General features: G+C 41.9%; 1 protein-coding gene across 1 annotated transcript in view; it reads right to left on the bottom strand.

Annotated features, from left to right (window-relative positions):
• HEATR4 (HEAT repeat containing 4) overlaps positions 1-18,627 on the bottom strand; it is a 132,802-nt gene that overhangs the window by 70,312 nt on the left and 43,863 nt on the right. The window contains exons 7-9 of the mRNA XM_030215365.1: positions 10,994-11,170; positions 4,297-4,457; positions 2,126-2,230 (exon numbers count right to left, since the gene is read on the bottom strand). Coding sequence (XP_030071225.1) covers positions 2,126-2,230; positions 4,297-4,457; positions 10,994-11,170 — 443 coding nt within the window. The remainder of the gene's footprint in view (positions 1-2,125; positions 2,231-4,296; positions 4,458-10,993; positions 11,171-18,627) is intronic.

Below are 18,627 nucleotides of genomic sequence, written 5' to 3' on the forward strand. Positions count from 1 at the left end.
AACCTGACAGAAATCACCAACGAAATCAAGATCAGCTTGAACATCATGGACCCTTGGGCTAATGCATTTCAACTAAAACTCAACAAAGACAAAACACACTGTCTCATCCTCTCATCCCAACACAGCGCAGACAACCCCACAATCATCAACACACCAGATTACACCCTCCCTATCTCAGACAGCCTGAAAATCCTCGGCATTACAATGGACCGCAACTTAACACTAGAGAGCCAAGTGACATCCACGACAAATAAAATGTTCCACCCAATGTGGAAGCTCAAATGCATGAAGCAATTCTTCCTGAGGGAAACATTTCGCAACCTGATACAATCAATGGTACTAAGCCATGTAGACTACTGCAATGGAATTTATGCGGGATGTAAAGAGCAAACCTTAAAGAAACTTCAGACCGCTCAAAACACGGCAGCTAGGCTTATCTTCGGAAAAACACAATTTGAAAATGCAAAACCAACCCCTCCGTGAAAAGCTACACTGGTTCCCAATCAAAGAACGCATTGCTTTCAAAATCTGCACTCTGGTTCACAAAATTATCTACGGTGAAGCCCCGGAATACATGACAGACTTGATCGACCTACCAACTAGAAACAGATCCGAATCAACACGAACATACCTCAATCTGCACTACCCAAGCTGCAAAGGACTCAAATACAAATCAACCTACGCATCCATTTTTCCTACATAAGCACACAACTGTGGAATGCATTACCGAAAGCCTTGAAAACTACGTATGATCACCTAAACTTCCGGAAAACACTAAAAGCTAACCTGTTTAAAAAGGCATACCCTGCCGATCCCACATAAATGCCTGATCTCTGCAACACAACAAAACTAAAGTACGTAATGGACATAACACAACTCTTCCGTTATATGATGCCCTAATGTGGCTGTGCCACATGAACTTTATCTAACCACAACATCACTTTGTATTTGTTCACACCGGAGTCTGTAAACGCCTCTCCGGTACTATGTAAGCCACATTGAGCCTACAAATAGGTGGGAAAATGTGGGATACAAATGTAACAAATAATAATAATATTGGCCAGTGATCACATTGGCACTATCTATTTAGTTTAGACCTGAATATTGCCCTATCTAGATAATATTCAGGGCTGTCCTCGCTCTATCCGTAACCCAGCTCATTTTTATACAGTGGTATGAGGCCATTTCGTGCCTTAAGTGGACCAATACTAACAGTATAACTTTTAAAAATATAGAGATGAAATAATTATACATTTGCTGGGCACCAGTGGATGCATTATTGGCCTTGAAAATCAACACACCTCTTTCCACAAACCCTAATGATGTACCACAGCAATCATTTCAATCCAAAATCCAGAGGAAGATATCAATTTATTACATAGTGGAGAGAGGAAGAGAGAAACCCCAAACCTATGCAATAGAGTGTTTTCCATATTCCAATATTGAGGGCACTACCGGCAGTTACTAGTCTGGATTACATTCAGTATCTGTTTACAGATATTCTTTATAGTAAGTATTATACAAACACTTTATATTCCATCTGAATTATTATTTGTTTTATCTTCACTTGCACAGAAACTTACACATGTAACTTTCCTTCAAATACAAAAATGCACGGGTAATATGAAAGTTATGCATTTTGGGGATGATATTTAACAATGGCAGTCAGCATTTAATCAAAACACCGTCCATCACAGTTAAAATTAAATCAGATATTTAGTGCCAGCACCTGTTTTACTCTCCACCATATCTGTGAATGATATGAACTCCTCACTGTCCATGAAACCCTGCAGCTTCCCTTCTCCCAATCTTAGCTAGGCACGATCAGTGTTATGAGGAGCTTACCCGCATAAAAGAGAGCCCTGCCAATGTATACACCCCCTTGAATTTATACACTATGCACTGTTTATATAACTATGCGGTTATAGAACAGAACTTTGGCATCCTGATATATTTCCCTCTCTAACCGAAGCCATTTACCTCTCTGAGGTAGAGTGTGTTGGGGGGGGGGGGGGGGGAGAGGCAGTTTGCAAATATAGCAAAACGTATGCATTAGCACTTTGAAAATCTGCAAAATTCAAAACTAATAGTATTTTTCTCTGCATTGGTGTTTGCTGAGACTCACCTGACTGACATTTCCGTGAAGGTGTGAGACAGCCTGACAAGCTAAGATCCGTTCTCGCCAATTAGAGCTGTTCATTACATGTGCCAGGACGACATGAACCAGTCTCTGTAAGAACAAGGTACAGCAAATTAGAATCACAGCCAAAGGTGCCAAGCATTTTTTCTATAGGCATAAAATGAAACAATAAAACAACCTCTCTGTACATTTGATCTACAGCAAGAAAAAAGTTTGAATAATTATACTAGGGTTGTACTACATGTACTTGGGAACATTAGGTTCACTTATATATGAGCTTAATGCCAAAATCTGTACCTTCAGCCTATAGCCCTGTGACCTTAAGAGTTGATGTTATCCCTACCAATCTAACTCAGGTATAAGAAGGGTGTCTCATAGGAGGGAGGATGTGCTCACTTCTTCATCTAAGCTAAGGGTCAAAAGAAAGAGGAGCAACTGTGTAACCACTGTTTTTATTTACTGCACACCGCTTTGAATAGTCTACTCGGTAAGGCAGTTTAAAAATCATTTGAAATAAATGGAGTGATGATATTTCAGCCATCGAAAATGGAAGGTTTTAACTCAATAAATTACTTTTAAACCAATAGTCACTATTTTTGGGAGCCTCTAGAAAGCATACGGAAATCGAGAAAAGGAGAATGAAGTCCGCTGAAGTTTCTGCTTTGTCTCAACCTTCAAATATAATCCAGGTATTTTTCTATGTGATAGAATTAACTATAGTGGAATGTCAAAGAATGAATTGTAAGGGGAAGGAGTTCTCTGTGTTCCTGAAATGTAATGCTGCCTGTTGAACTTTTCTTCTATTGTGGAACATGTGGCTTGACATTTGTGAAGTAACTTCACGCGAGTTACATAATAAATGACAGCAGATAAATATCAAAATGGCCCATCTTACAGTGGAATAAAATGGGAAGGGTGGAACCTCCACTTCTGCGTTGAACTGAGCTTGTTTTTTCAAGGTTTGGGTTTGAAGAAGTGAAGGAACAATAACTCTGTGCCAGAGTAGCTGAATCCACTTGTTCATGAAAGGACTGCATGACCCTCCCAGAGGAAGTTGTATTTAACTCTTCCCCATCCTTAAAAGAAGTAATTTGGGCCCGGTCCACTAAAGCAGTTGCTCAACCCTTTGTTAAGGAACCCAGTAACCAGGTAGGGGATTTAAATCCAACCACCAAACATCACTTACATAGTATAAAATCTTTTAATGTCAATAAAAAGTATCAAAGCCTGCTAAGAATTCCATAGCAAAGCAAGACAGGACTACGAAACAGCTGGAAGGTAATATTTGCTACTCTGATCTGTAGGCCCTGTGCAGAACTTTTCAAACTGTAGGTCAGGACTCCAAACTGGATCACAACCTAGGTGGGCTCTCCATAGGTGCATCATTATTCTGCACCTCCAGGGGGTCACACAGTTTTATTTGGCTGCAATCATGGGGGTCACAGCTGCAAAATGTTTGAGAGGCACTGAAGGGGATGGGATGACTTCCCTATGAGGAAAGGCTAAAGCGGCCAGGGCTCTTCAGCTTGGAGAAGAGATGGCTGAGGGGAGATATGATAGAGGACTATAAAATAATAAGTGGAATGGAACAGGTAGACGTGAATCGATTGTTTACTCTTTCCAAAAATACTAGGACTAGAATGAAGCTACAAAGTAGTAAATTTAAAACGAATCGGACAAAATATTTCGTCATTCAATGTGTAATTAAACTCTGGAATTCGTTGCCAGATAATGCAGTTAGCTTAGTGGGAATTAAAATAGGTTTGGATAGCTTTCTAAAAAAAAAAGTCCATAAGCCATTATTAAAATGACTTGGGGAAAATGCACTGCTTATTTCTAGGATAAGCAGCATAAAATGTATTGTACTGTTTTGGGTTCTTGCCAGGTACTTGTGACCTGCATTGGACAATGTTGGAAACAGAATGCTGGGATTGATAGACCTTCAGTATGTCCCAGTATAGCAATACTTATGTACTTATATGCTCTATAGTGTACACTGAACGCCCAGATTAGGGGTGGTATTTAGAATCTTAACTTTATACTGCGATTTTTGTGTCCATCTCAATTATTTGGAGACCACTCAATATGTCTCCTGAATAGATCAAAAAGGACTTTGGTAGTTGCTTTCCAATGTTCTGGCCAGTCTGTTTACTCACCGTACTCTTACTAAGATTGCTCAGCAATATGCAGGCCTGCTCCTTTATGCTCTCTTCCCTCACATGCAAAAGCTGATTAAGGATTCTGTTGACAACTGGGGAAGTGGCATTACCTCCTATTGCCAGGCACTGTACAGCTGTCCAGCTGTCTGTATCGTTGCCTAGCAAACAGAAAGAATGAAAGGCAACATTTTCCATTAGACGTCACTGAGATTTTCAATCTAAACAATGAAGCACGATGAGAGGAGGCAATGGGAGGCGGTAGCCTAGACAGGCGACAACAACCTAGACAAAGTTAGCATTTCTAAGTTACTGTCTTTCTAAGCTGCACACCTTTCTCCCCTAGTCCTGTGAGAGGCCTCTAGGCTGATATAGTCCAAGTCAGCAGAGAGTTAGACTGTCTTATTCCTTCTTATTTAACATGCACAGAGAGACTATTGTTCTTGTTCACAGTACTAGAGACTTACAAGCATATTTTTCCCCTCGGCTTTTTTTTGATCCTATACTTTAGTACTAGCTGACAACACCCCCCCCACCCACCCCCCGAGTCCAGCTGGCACACTTTTTCTTACATGTTTTTAGTACAATTTGCTGACTTGCATTTCCCCTTCAAGCCCACTCCAGTAGGCCTTCTGAAGATGCGCAGAGAGAAGTTGGAAGTCTGTTGTCATATTTGTGCCTATCTACCCTACAAGTGGCTGTTTTATTCTTGTATGCAAATAAAAGCTAAGTATATTATCTATTTTTTTCTGAGTATCTAAGTGGTCTTTTGCACCTTTCATAGAAAATACACAAAGAACCATAATGGCCAATGGCTTGCATCATAGAGTACCAGGAGCGTATTTCATTACTGATACATGTAAATATCATAGATGTGCCTGATACATTTGAAACATGGCTAGATATTGCTGGATTTGCATGCATTGCTGTTACAGGAGGTTTATACAGACTGCTTGCTACATGTAGCAATGTTTAGATTTTAGATAGGAATAAAACAGCAGCATAGGAAGGGGAGCCATATATTGTACTGGTCTAACTCCAGACCCTGGGTGCCAGTGGCTGAACTCCTGGGAAGATGGGTGAGTTCCATGGCCCCATAAAAACTCTAGACTTGGCAAAAACAGGAAGGGCAGAACATAATGCAGCCAGAGAAATGGGCTGGCTTTTATTGACTGCACTTTGCAAGAAGGATGAAGATGTGAAACAGCAGGAGAGTAACATTTGACAGCTTGAAGCTAAAATGTAATCTACTGAAACAGTAAATGTGCTTTCTACGGAGACAGTGGAAAGATTTTCAGAATGAGCACTAGATTTAGAAGATAAGCATACAGCCCTAGTCTGCCTTGTTGTATGACCAACATCCTAGCGCCAGTAAGACTCAAACATTGGAAAAGCTAAGAAACATACCTGTAGCACGTGCTGATTGTTCTGCATCTCTGTATGATCTTGTAGTACTCAAAAGGGCAACCCTGGTACAGAACTACCTGAACATTTAGTCATAGTACTATTGAAGCAAATACTTATGCAGAAATAATGGATAAGATAATCAATGAAACCAAAGGTGCTTTAGGAGAACTATATGTAGAAGTTACTTAGGTTAGAGAAGTAACATTTAGAGAAGTTTGCTTGCTTAACACATGCATGCATTTTACAAAAGGCTCAGTGAACTCTGATGGGAGGAAGTTATCAACATGGGCTACCATTAAGACATGCTATTTTACTGTTAACCCCAGTTACTAGTAACTAGATCTACTTGCATAAAATGGAATCTGTGCTAAAATAGCACATTAGTGACAAAATATCATGTCTTAATGGTAGCCCATATTAATAACGATGCACCTAAGCCTTTTATAAACATACTTATGTTTGCGTTCACACTTAACAGAAAAGACCATTTTACAAACATACATTCAAATAAGAGTGGCATTATTAGGGAGTTTATTAGAGGGCATTCAGAACTACTTTTTTTCACTTTCAGCCAAAACTAAAACTACTACCGAAACTGTCTAAACACTTTCTGCCAAAACTGAAACTGCAGCTCACACGTATTACCTGGCTTTTGTCAAAACTGAAATCCAAAACTAAAGTTTAGTTGTGTGAAGTGAACCAAAGAGGCCTACAGCTTGCAGTCGGCAGCCATCTGCTAAACCTAAAGGAAATTGTTACCATCCAGTCCCAGGAACTTTAAGCACAGGCTGACAATGGGAGAGCCATTTTAACAAGGACTTCTCAACAAGTCTGGCACATTTATGTTGCCAAGTTAATGCAGATATGGTTAAATATTAGACTATTCACACTGTTATGGAATACGCTTCGATTTCTACACGGAGATCTTGGCGCAATATATAGAATCCAGGGGATAACTTACAGGCACTGCTCCCTGTAAGCTGAGCAGGAGTCCTCCAACTGCATTGCTGCCAGTAGGGGGCAGTGCTTCAATATTGTGTTTTCAATTGATAGGGTTTTCCAAATACTACAGTAGTTCCAACTCTGAATTCTTTTTCATTGGGATGTTTTGACATACAGGGGTCAGTTCTTTAAAGGCCACCAAAAATTAGGCACTAAGATGCAGCATGCTATGTGCTAAATCTATAACAACATCTGGGCTAACCTGCACATGTGCATGAATAACCCTGGTGTAAAACTTCACTCAAGAGCAAGTATAAATGTCAAAGGTAGGCACAATTTCTGTCACTTAGGCTAGTATTTTGTATACAAACACATCCTTTGTTCCAGCACAGTAGTTTACATTTAGCTTTTTCTCGCGGTCAAAATTTGAAGGAGAGGTTCAGGACAAATATATTCCACGTATTAGAAAAAAGGGAAAAAAGACTAAACGTCAGCCGGCGTGGCTAAACAGTAAGATAAAGGAAATCATTAGAGCCAAAAAACAATCCTTCAGAAAGTGGAGAAGAGAACCAACTGAAAGTAACAGGATAGATCATAAGGAATGCCAAGCCAAATGCAAAGCGGAGATAAGGAGGGCAAAAAAGGACTTTGAGAAGAAATTAGCGTTGGAAGCAAAAATACATAGTAAAAATTTTTTTAGATACATTAAAAGCAGGAAACCGGCCAAAGAGTCGGTTGGGCCGCTGGACGAAAATGGTGTTAAAGGGGCGATCAAGGAGGACAAAGCCGTAGCGGAGAAATTAAATGAATTCTTTGCTTCGGTCTTCACCGAGGAGGATTTGGGGGGGACACCGGTGCCGGAAAGAATATTTGAAGCGGGGGAGTCGGAGAAACTAAACAAATTCTCTGTAACCTTGGAGGATGTAATGGGTCAGTTCAGCAAGCTGAAGAGTAGTAAATCACCGGGACCTGATGGTATTCATCCCAGAGTATTAATAGAACTAAAAAATGAACTTGCGGAGCTACTGTTAGAAATATGCAATCTGTCCCTAAAATCGAGTGTAGTACCGGAAGACTGGAGGGTAGCCAATGTTACTCCGATTTTTAAGAAGGGTTCCAGAGGAGATCCGGGAAATTATAGACCGGTGAGTCTGACGTCGGTGCCGGGCAAGATGGTGGAGGCTATTATTAAGAATAAAATTGCAGAGCATATACAAAAACATGGACTGATGAGACAAAGTCAGCACGGATTTAGTGAAGGGAAGTCTTGCCTCACCAATCTAATGCATTTTTTTGAGGGGGTAAGCAAACATGTGGACAATGGGGAGCCGGTTGATATTGTATATCTGGATTTTCAGAAGGCGTTTGACAAAGTGCCGCACGAAAGACTCCTGAAGAAATTGCAGAGTCATGGAATCGGAGGTAGGGTATTATTATGGATTAAGAACTGGTTGAAAGATAGGAAGCAGAGAGTAGGATTGCGTGGCCAGTATTCTCAGTGGAGGAGGGTAGTTAGTGGGGTCCCGCAGGGGTCTGTGCTGGGTCCGTTGCTTTTTAATGTATTTATAAATGACCTAGAGATGGGAATAACTAGTGAGGTAATTAAATTCGCCGATGACACAAAATTATTCAGGGTCGTCAAGTCGCAGGAGGAATGTGAACGATTACAGGAGGACCTTGCGAGACTGGGAGAATGGGCGTGCAAGTGGCAGATGAAGTTCAATGTTGACAAGTGCAAAGTGATGCATGTGGGTAAGAGGAACCCGAATTATAGCTACGTCTTGCAAGGTTCCGCGTTAGGAGTTACGGATCAAGAAAGGGATCTGGGTGTCGTCGTCGATGATACGCTGAAACCTTCTGCTCAGTGTGCTGCTGCGGCTAGGAAAGCGAATAGAATGTTGGGTGTTATTAGGAAGGGTATGGAGTCCAGGTGTGCGGATGTTATAATGCCGTTGTATCGCTCCATGGTGCGACCGCACCTGGAGTATTGTGTTCAGTACTGGTCTCCGTATCTCAAAAAAGATATAGTAGAATTAGAAAAGGTACAGCGAAGGGCGACGAAAATGATAGTGGGGATGGGACGACTTTCCTACGAAGAGAGGCTGAGAAGGCTAGGGCTTTTCAGCTTGGAGAAGAGACGGCTGAGGGGAGATATGATAGAAGTGTATAAAATAATGAGTGGAATGGATCGGGTGGATGTGAAGCGACTGTTCACGCTATCCAAAAATACTAGGACTAGAGGGCATGAGTTGAAGCTACAGTGTGGTAAATTTAAAACGAATCGGAGAAAATTTTTCTTCACCCAACGTGTAATTAGACTCTGGAATTCGTTGCCGGAGAACGTGGTACGGGCGGTTAGCTTGACGGAGTTTAAAAAGGGGTTAGATAGATTCCTAAAGGACAAGTCCATAGACCGCTATTAAATGGACTTGGAAAAATTCCGCATTTTTAGGTATAACTTGTCTGGAATGTTTTTACGTTTGGGGAGCATGCCAGGTGCCCTTGACCTGGATTGGCCACTGTCGGTGACAGGATGCTGGGCTAGATGGACCTTTGGTCTTTCCCAGTATGGCACTACTTATGTACTTATGTACTTATGTACTCAGTCCAGCACAGTTAAAACAGTCATACAGTATTACAACACCTTGAGGACATTTTAAATGCGGAGGATGCAGTACATGTAAAATCAGTATTGAATCCTATTGATCAACAAAAATATGTCATCAGATCCAGGACAAATTATTTTTTCGGACTTTCTGGTATATATTTTACAATGTCCTTGTAATAAAATATATGTCGGAAAAACTACACGAAGATTACATACTAGACTGTTAGAACATAAATCCTGCATCAAGAGGTCACAAATAGGATCTCCATTGGTAGTGCATTGTAATCTCATCAAACACGACTGTGTTCAGTTTCGTTGTTTTGTGATTGACCAAGTCAAGATTAACCCAAGAGGTGGTGATCAGGCAAGGTGTCTTCCTCAGCTTGAACAACGGTAGATATTCAAATTACAAGCTTTGGAACCTAATGGTTTGAAGTTGAACACAGCAATACAGTGGACAGTATTTCTTTAAAACTGAGCAGCTTTCCTGTGACAGCTGATGTCATGATTTTATTTATTTATTACATTTGTACACCGCACTTTCCCACACATGGCATGCTCAATGCAGCTTACATAGTAACAATATAAAGAATTACAAAGTCGTAAAAAGAATAAGTAATTTGTAGTAAACGCGATATTAATGGGGTTAACGGATAAGTAAATTGAACATAGGAGGAACAAGCATCCTTTTAAATGTGGGCACTATGTTTAAGATACCAATAGTATTTAACCAGCGAGAAAGAAGAACGCTGAGTAAATTGTTGTTATTGTTTGAAATACCATAAAGATATTAAGTGCCATGATAGCGGGGAAGTCCTTGGAAGTCCTTTTTTTTTTAAAGTTTTTTTTAAATGAATTCTAGTGATGCAATTATCAATGTGGGTCTAGATAAGCAGCCCTTGAACATGAATATAAGAGAGAACAAAGAAGAGGCAGTACTTCTTTAAGAGTTCACTGGTTTCCTCGTGATGGCTGACATCATGCTTTGATCAGTGTCCTTTTAAATGTGGGTGCCATGATTAGACACCGGGATCATTAAACCAGTGAGAAGGAAGAACGCTGAGTTTGAATGTGTAAGTTGTTATAAAAGTTTCAACTCTCTTAAGATGTTAAGCGCTATGACAGTGGGGGACGTTTTTGACGTTTTCTTAAATGTTATTATTGAGGAACTTCCTAAATATGAATGTAAGAAAGAATGAGCAAATAAGTTATTTAGAGTTTCTGGGATTTTGGCCATCTACCATTGTGGGTCTTAATGATAACATTCCTTGATAAAGGCCGAAGATTCAGATGGGTGAAACGGGACCCTGTCGGATGTGGATTTAGAAGATAAGTGCTATACATTTTAAATATAAAAACAAAAAAATAATTAAAGAGTAGTAATCATAACTAAGAAGACAAATAAAGCAATGTAAGCGCGAGACTTGTAGTTCTATATGTCATAAAGTGAAAAGTGAATCCTGACTACAGATACACAGAGGCTTTTTCCTCTGAAGCACGTTGCTTCCTTCTTAGTAGTTTGAGAGTTGCATAAAGAGGTTGCCTATCTAACTCTGGAACTACTATTGAATATGTTTGTGTTATAATCCCCCACTTGAGGGAAGCATATATTTCAGTTCTTGAAATCCTGCAGTGAAGTTACCCTGCACACTTGATCTCTTATCCTGGTTTAGCAGCTGAGAGACACTGGCATTTCAATGTACTCGGACTGAAAACCTGCAAGGAATCTTATACACTTACCATGATGAAGGTTATCCAGCATGACATCCCGTGCTTCATCACTTTCTAACCGCAGTGCGTAATGACACACAGCAGCTGCCAATCTCACTCGAGGATTCTTGTCCTTCAGAGCAGCTACAATGAGAGGTTTAAGGTCCTGGGGCACATCTTGGACTGATAGAAGATTCCTACGGCCTTCTATTCACAAGTAAATCAGAGCTATTACTAAAGATGAAAGGGATTAATGCAAACACATACTGACTTAAAGAGGACAATTTTAAGAATATATTTTACTTAGGAAACTAAGCAGGCATCCAGGTAAAAAAAAAAAGGGGGATAAAACTGCCCAGCCCCTCCATGAGTAAAAATATAAGCAAGGAGAAGCAGAGCCAGCTGACAACACAAGGGCATTTCATTTTGAACTTCCTATGCACAGTTTAAGCTGCAGATTTTGTTCCCTGATAAAAAGCTGGTGCAAGCTCCACAGGTACTAATGTACCTGTGGCACAGCTGGCCCCTGTGAGCTTCCCTTTGAAAATATGCTTTCAGGCCTGTGAGGACGACAGTGTAGACTTGCAAGATCCTCACCAGATTTCAAAATGATCTCATTAATTATTTGTTCTCCATTATTAGAAGATATCAAGAGTAGTTTTCAAAGGGATTTCATGAGGTAAATGAGTGTGTTTACCCATGAAAACTCCCCTTTGGAAACTGACCTCCCCCCTCTTTAGGTAAAACTGCAGTGGGGAAAATAGTTGAGGTAAATACGGACCACTGGAAGTTTGCATGGGGTTTTCAATAATTTCATGTCATCTGCAAATATGATCACCTCACTCATTGCTCTTAGATCCAGGTCACTTATGAATATATTAAACAGTATAGGTCTCAGTATAAACCCTTGGGGCATTCCACTACGGACCCTTTTCCATGTGGGTAACTGACCATTTAGTCCTATGCTCTATTTCCTGTCTATTAGCCAGTTTGCAATCATATCCCATGACTCCAAAGAGTCTCTGAAAATCCAAATACACTATGGGCTAGATTCAATAAATGGCACCCAAAGTTAGGTGCTGGGATGATCTATGATAAGCTAGGATTCTGTAAAGGGTGCTTTGTACTATCTTTGCGCACATTTCGCGTCTAACTTTGGGCACAAGCCCTTATGTCTGCTAAAGGCAAATGCAGATATTCTATAATATCGTGACTAAATTCTGGGAATGTCCCTGACCCTCCATGCCCCTCCCATGACCACACCCCTTTTGGAGTTGCAGGCTATGAAATTTAGGCACACGTTACAAAATAGGGCGTAGGGAAGCTCTGTAACCCTAATTACTGCCAATTAAGTGCTTATTAACTCCAATACTTGATTGTTAGCACCTAATTGACTAATTAGTTTACACATGGCTATGGGATCCACACTCAAATTTGGGGGACTTATACAGAATCTGGGGGTATATCAAACAGTTCATCATTATCCACTTATTTTTTTTACACCTTCAAAAAAGTCTCATAAATTGCTAATGGAAGATTTGCCTTTGCAGAACCAATGCTGACTCATTCCCATTAAGCGGTGTCTATCAATATGATTGGTCATTTTTATTTACTTATTTTAGTATAGCTTCAACCATTTTGCCCAGCACCATTGGTCTATAGCAGTGGTTCTCAACCAGTGTGTTGGAACACAGCAAGCTCTTGCTTTCCTTAACAATCATGTGTGACTGCAGGCTGGGAAGAACAGAGCAGGGAAATCTGCATGTGGTCCTTTCTGCTTCTCCATTACCCACAATCATAGGAGCCAACTTTTCAAAATTATTGGGGGTGCTAAACCCAATGAAAATAATCCCTCCCTGGCCACATACAAGGAACTTTCTTAATATTGGGGGTGCTCAAGCACCCACAGCACCCACAGAGTCGGCTCCAATGCCCACAATGCTCACCATAGGAGCCAACTTTTCAAAATGTTTGGGGGTACTGAACACAACCTAATATTCTCCCTCTGCCTGCCACCACAAAAAAATAATTCTTAGATTGCATTCAAAGATAACTTGAGGCTCCATTTCCCGAACTTTAGCTTGCACACTATTCTTGAGATATTACTATACCATCAAAGCACTGTCCCCTGCATGTTTTAAAATCCAAACCACACCTTTTTAAGACATCTTTACACTATACACAATCTTCAGCTCAAACACACTCAGAACCTTACCATATCATAATAGCACTAACTCCCAGGACACGAAGAGCTACAACCGCATGTGTGAAAAGGCAGTGCTGTAGATAGTACACTGGGCCTTACAACACCAATACACTACCTAGTGAAAAAAACAAAACAAAATCTCTACACAGATACCACTTGCTAGCAGAATACCGCACAGTGGTCACACATGAAAAACACATGACACAACAAATGTATCACAAGGGATCAGAGATCAATAGGAGTGGCCTAGTGGTTAGGGTGGTGGACTTTGGTCCTAGGGAACTGAGGAACTGAGTTCAATTCCCACTTCAGGCACAGGCAGCTCCTTGTGACTCTGGGCAAGTCACTTAACCCTCCATTGCCCCATGTAAGCCGCATTGAGCCTGCCATGAGTGGGAAAGCGCGGGGTACAAAAGTAACAAAAAATATATATATAAAAGCAAAAAAACCTGAAAACTTCAAGAAGTCAGACTCAGCATACAACAATACTAGAGAAATTGAAACTAAAATGCAAAATATCAGAAATGTGCATTTCCAAAAACTGATATTTTACAATTAATAAATTCAGAATAAAATACTTTGTTTTACCTTTGTTGTCTGAGCATTTTATTTTTCTGTTCCCTTTGACCCCAGTGTCACTTTTCTGTGCCTGTTTGTTTTCTTGTGTTTACTGTGGTCAGTCCATTTGACATTTCTGCTTGCTCCATGTCCACTATCCTCCTCCTGCATCCTCATCCATCCTAACATGTATCTTCTGTGTCCCTGTTCTTTATCTTCCTCCATTTTTAGCCCTCTATGTCCCGATCTAGCCCTGATATTCAGCATTTCCCCTTTGTGTGTGTTTTGCCCTATCCTACATTTCCTCCTCTGTCCCTGTCCCTATCCCTCTCCCTCCCCCTGTGATAAGCATTACCCCTGTGTTCCTGTCCGTTCTCCCTCCATGCCCAGCATCTTTTCTGTCTCCCTGTCCCTCTCCTCTCTCTTCCCTTCTTATCCTAGGGCCAGAATCTTTCTCTGCAGCTGCCCACCCACACCCCACACCCTGGGTCCAGTATCTCTCCCTGTCTCTTCCCACCCACACCCTCCTTACAATTCAGTATGGTTCGCTCCTCTGTCTATGGGCACATTCAAGGAGTAATCAAGACCAATCTGTAGACTGTGTTTCTGCAGTTCTCTGGTTTCTGGGCTTGAATTTCTTGGAGATAATTCTATCAGATCTAGCATATATTCGGGAGACATTCCAAATAGTATTTTGTAGATGAGGGTACTAATCTCAAGAATAGTCTTGCCTTGATTGGTAACCAGTGTAACATTTTAAGAAGTGGGGTAGATCTCTCGTATTTTGACTTTTTAAGTATCAGTGCATATTAATGATTAGAGTACGCTAAATGCCATATAGCCCATAGAAATACAATGGGCTGCATTGCATTAGTGCACCTTAGTAAAAGGATGTCACGGCGCTACCATGACCCCGGCTTTGACCCTGTCGCACTTACCCTTGGAGCAGCTTGTGGGACAGTGTCCTTCCACACCCGCTTTTGTGCATGCCCATCTAGGGTGCATGCTGCAGTCCGATTATTATAGGCTAGCGGTGGAATGACGGAGGGATATGAAAAAGTGACGTTATGGGCCTGGACACTCTTAGGCAAGCCCAGCCCCACCTTGAGTGCATTCACCACTGGTTTCTGCTTGCCAAGTCTGCTTGTCTCCTGGTTCCTGCTTGCCAAGCTTCAGCCTCATTTTCTAGCTTCCTGCTGTGCCAAGCTCATGTCTTGCCTCTTCTCCTTCAAAGTGACCTGTCTGCCGTGGTCGGGAATCCAGCTACAGTCTTTGGGCTCACCACCTAGGATCACAACAGCTTGAGAAGGCCATGAGCTCAACAGAGTCAATTGCTCTGCAACAGCTTGCACTCCAGCTGCAACAACTATCTAGGGCCATGCAAACATTGCCTCATTGGACGGACTGTATCCAAAGACCAGATGTAGCACTAGCAGCAGCCTCACCTCCTGCTGCAGAATCAGGACGGGTTTGTCCCCAGTGACATGATGATCTGCATTGCCCCACCTCCTCGCTTCAATGGGAATCCAAAGATCTGCATGGGGTTCTTGAACCAATGTCAAATCGTATTCAAATTAGAAGCAAGAGACTTTGTTTCTGATAGGGCCAAATTGGCCTCTCTCATTTCCCTCCTTAGTGGTCCTGCTCTCACCTGGGCCTCCCATACTTGGGAGAGGAATGATCCTATACTAAATAACCTGGCCAAGTTTCTTGTCCAGTTTCGTAGAATTTTCGAGGAACCTGGCACAGCTACCTCCATGGCCACAAAGCTACTGAACTTATGACAGGGGTCCCAGACCCTAGGTGACTATGCCATTTGGTTCCAGACACTAGCAGCTGAGCTGGAATGGGATAACGAGAGCCTAGCCACTGGGGCCTCTCCTTTTTGAATTGGTTTTGGACAACATCCCTGGATACCTATGCCTGTACCCCTGGCCACAGAAGTCCCAGTGATTGCAAAGACTATCACCTCGCTTTCTCAGATCTGGAAGACCACCCAGGACCTCCTATTTCAGACAACCCAGAGATTCAAGCAACAGGCCAACAAAAAGAGGCACACCACTTCCAGACAGGGGACCTGGTATGGCTTTCCACATGGAATCTACACCTTAAAATGCCTTCAGTCCAGTTTGCCCCCCCCAATTCATTGGGTCGCACCCAGTGACCCATCAGATTGGCCCTGTCACATACCAACTAAAACTCCCAGCTAATCTGCGGATTCACAACACCTTTCACATGTCCTTGCGAAACCTCTGTTCTTGAGGAAAATAACTAAGGCTTTCCCTACACCACCACTGGTTGACAAGGAGTATGGGTATACTATACTCACAAAGGGTACAAGTCATTGCTTGGAAGGGCTTTGGCCCCGAGGATAATTCCTGGGAACCAGTGGCTCAAGTCCATGTTCCAGTCCTCATTTGCCAGTTTCACTGCCTGTTCCCTCACAAACCCAAACCCAGGTGCATGGGGAGGGGGGGACATTTGAGGAGGAGGTATTGTCACAGCACTGCCATGATCCTGGCTCTGACTCCACCACACACCCTTGGAGCAGCTTGTGGGATGGCGTTGCCCACCTAGGGCATGCACGTGCGATACAGCCCAATTAATATAGGGCTAGCAGTGGAACGACAGAGGGGCACGGCGGAGTGACATCATGGACCAGGGCATTCTTAGGCAAGTCCAGTCCCACCTTGAGTACCTTCACAACTGGTTCCTGCTGCCAAGTCTGCTTGTCTCCTTGTTCCTGCTGCCAAGTCCACTTGTCTCCTGGTTCCTGTTGCTAAGCCCGTTGTCTTCTGGTTCCTGTTTGCAAAGTCCACTAGCATTCTGGTTCCTGCTTGCCAAGTTTGCTTGCCTCCTGATTCCTGCTTGCCAAGTCCACTTGCCTTCTGATCCCTGCCTTGCCAAGCTTCAGCCTTGTCTCCTAGCTACCTGCTGTGTCAAGCTCATGTCTTGCCTATTTTCCTTCAAAGTGACCTGTCTGCTGTGGTCAGGAATCCGGCTACTGTCCTAGGGCTCACCACCCAGGATCACAACAAAGGACCCCATCTGAATAAAACTAATAAGGAATTTATAAATAAAAATGTGTGTCATTAAAGATATATCATTTCCTGTGTGTAAATTTAGAACAAGCTTCCTGTAGGACTATACATCATGGGACAATTTTCCACACTACTCATTTTGGGATAAAGTCCATAAATACTTTCCAACCATATAAGCACACAACAGAAAAGAAACAAGAGAACCAACCAATAAATAATAATTAATGTATAATTTATTTAGTTAATAAAAATAACTTATAAATTACATTTATTTTAATTTATTATTAATCCAACAAACATAAAACAACACTAAAACAAGGATATCCATAAATTGTGTCATAGCCATGTTTCTGCTAAGCCTACATCAGGGGTATACTGCTCTGACTTATCTTTCAAAAAGGGTAGTATATTAAATTCAACAAATGATAAAGGGCCCAATATTCAGACCACAAGAGGTAGCCAGACTGCCTCCTAAGGTTGGTACTGAGTCCGGATATTCAATGTTGGGCTGTTTCCGGTGACCGGCATTGAATATCCGGGTGATTTTTGGCCAGTTTCAACTTAACCAGCCAAGTCAATATCCCAAATACCTGGGTCTAGTTTAGCTGGCAGCGGTCAGCAATGAAAGAAATGCTGACCATCATTGGCTTAATATTGACCCAATAGATCATTTTGCACAGACATATATGATTCAGGCTTAGCTGAACCATGGCTATGTTGGACTTTAATGTAAGGATATCTTTGTTTAAAAGTTTGTTTTATATATGTTGGATTAAGCATAAATTAAAGTAATTTGATGCAAAGATGATAATATGGCAAGAAGAGAATGGAAAAGAATTTAGGAGGGAAGTTACTAAGTTTCAGTAAAATATGGCATTTTACTGGGACTTAGCATATTATGGGAGCTATGAACCTGTAGTAATTCAGTACTGCACGGTAGCAACTCCCACAGTAAATCAATAACGCAACTTGCAATCAACCTTGCAGCCTGCATTATTTTGTTCCCATGAACACTGAGTCACTGACATGGGGCCCTATACTCCTGGGAAGTTTTTCTTAAAGAGCCAGACCTTTATAAATAGTGGTATCCTTCCCCCTCCCCCAAGCAAAGACCTTCCCCTTGAACTGACCACTCCCATTTGCACTTTTCTAAACCCTAGTCCATGGCCCCCCCCTACACCCCCCTCCCCACAAAGGCTTCTCACCCCTCATAGGGCCCTCTGACCTACCTGAAACAATCCCTAGTGGTCCAGTGGAATGGGGTAGGAGAGATCCTCAGTCACTCTTACTCTTTGCAGCTCTGGGTTCAAAATGGTGACCAAAACCCTTGCACTAGCAGTTTGACCCCTAGAGGTAGTACTGCTACCCTACCACAAGTCACAAGGGTCATGGCCACCATTCTGAACCCAATCCACTGGACCCGGTGGGCCTATGGGAGGGGTGGAGTGGGGTGGGGCCTTGGATCAGTGTTTAGAAAGGTGTTTGCAGGGAGGGAGTTGATTTGGGGGGGTGGGGGAGGAGGATGAGGAGGGCTACTATTGACATAGGTCTGGCCTATTTAATATGGTGTCTGGGAGGATCAGGCTGCATGTTAGTGGCCAGTGCTTCAGAGCAGGAAAAATGCCAGCTTTGAGCTTGCGTTATTTTTTACATGAATAATGCTGCTTGTGGCATTCAACACAAACTGTGTTATTCGATTTTCATAATAATGAGGTATTTGCATACTTGGCATTCCACTGTTATACAGCCTAGGTGACATTCACTAATGCGCATTACAGTGAAATTATGAATGATTTTGCCATTTAATGCATGTTTAGAAAGAAAAATTGTGCATTATTCCCTCAATGCACGTTATTAAC

The sequence above is a fragment of the Microcaecilia unicolor genome, chromosome 9 (assembly GCF_901765095.1).
Source record: "Microcaecilia unicolor chromosome 9, aMicUni1.1, whole genome shotgun sequence".
NCBI lineage: Eukaryota > Metazoa > Chordata > Amphibia > Gymnophiona > Siphonopidae > Microcaecilia > Microcaecilia unicolor.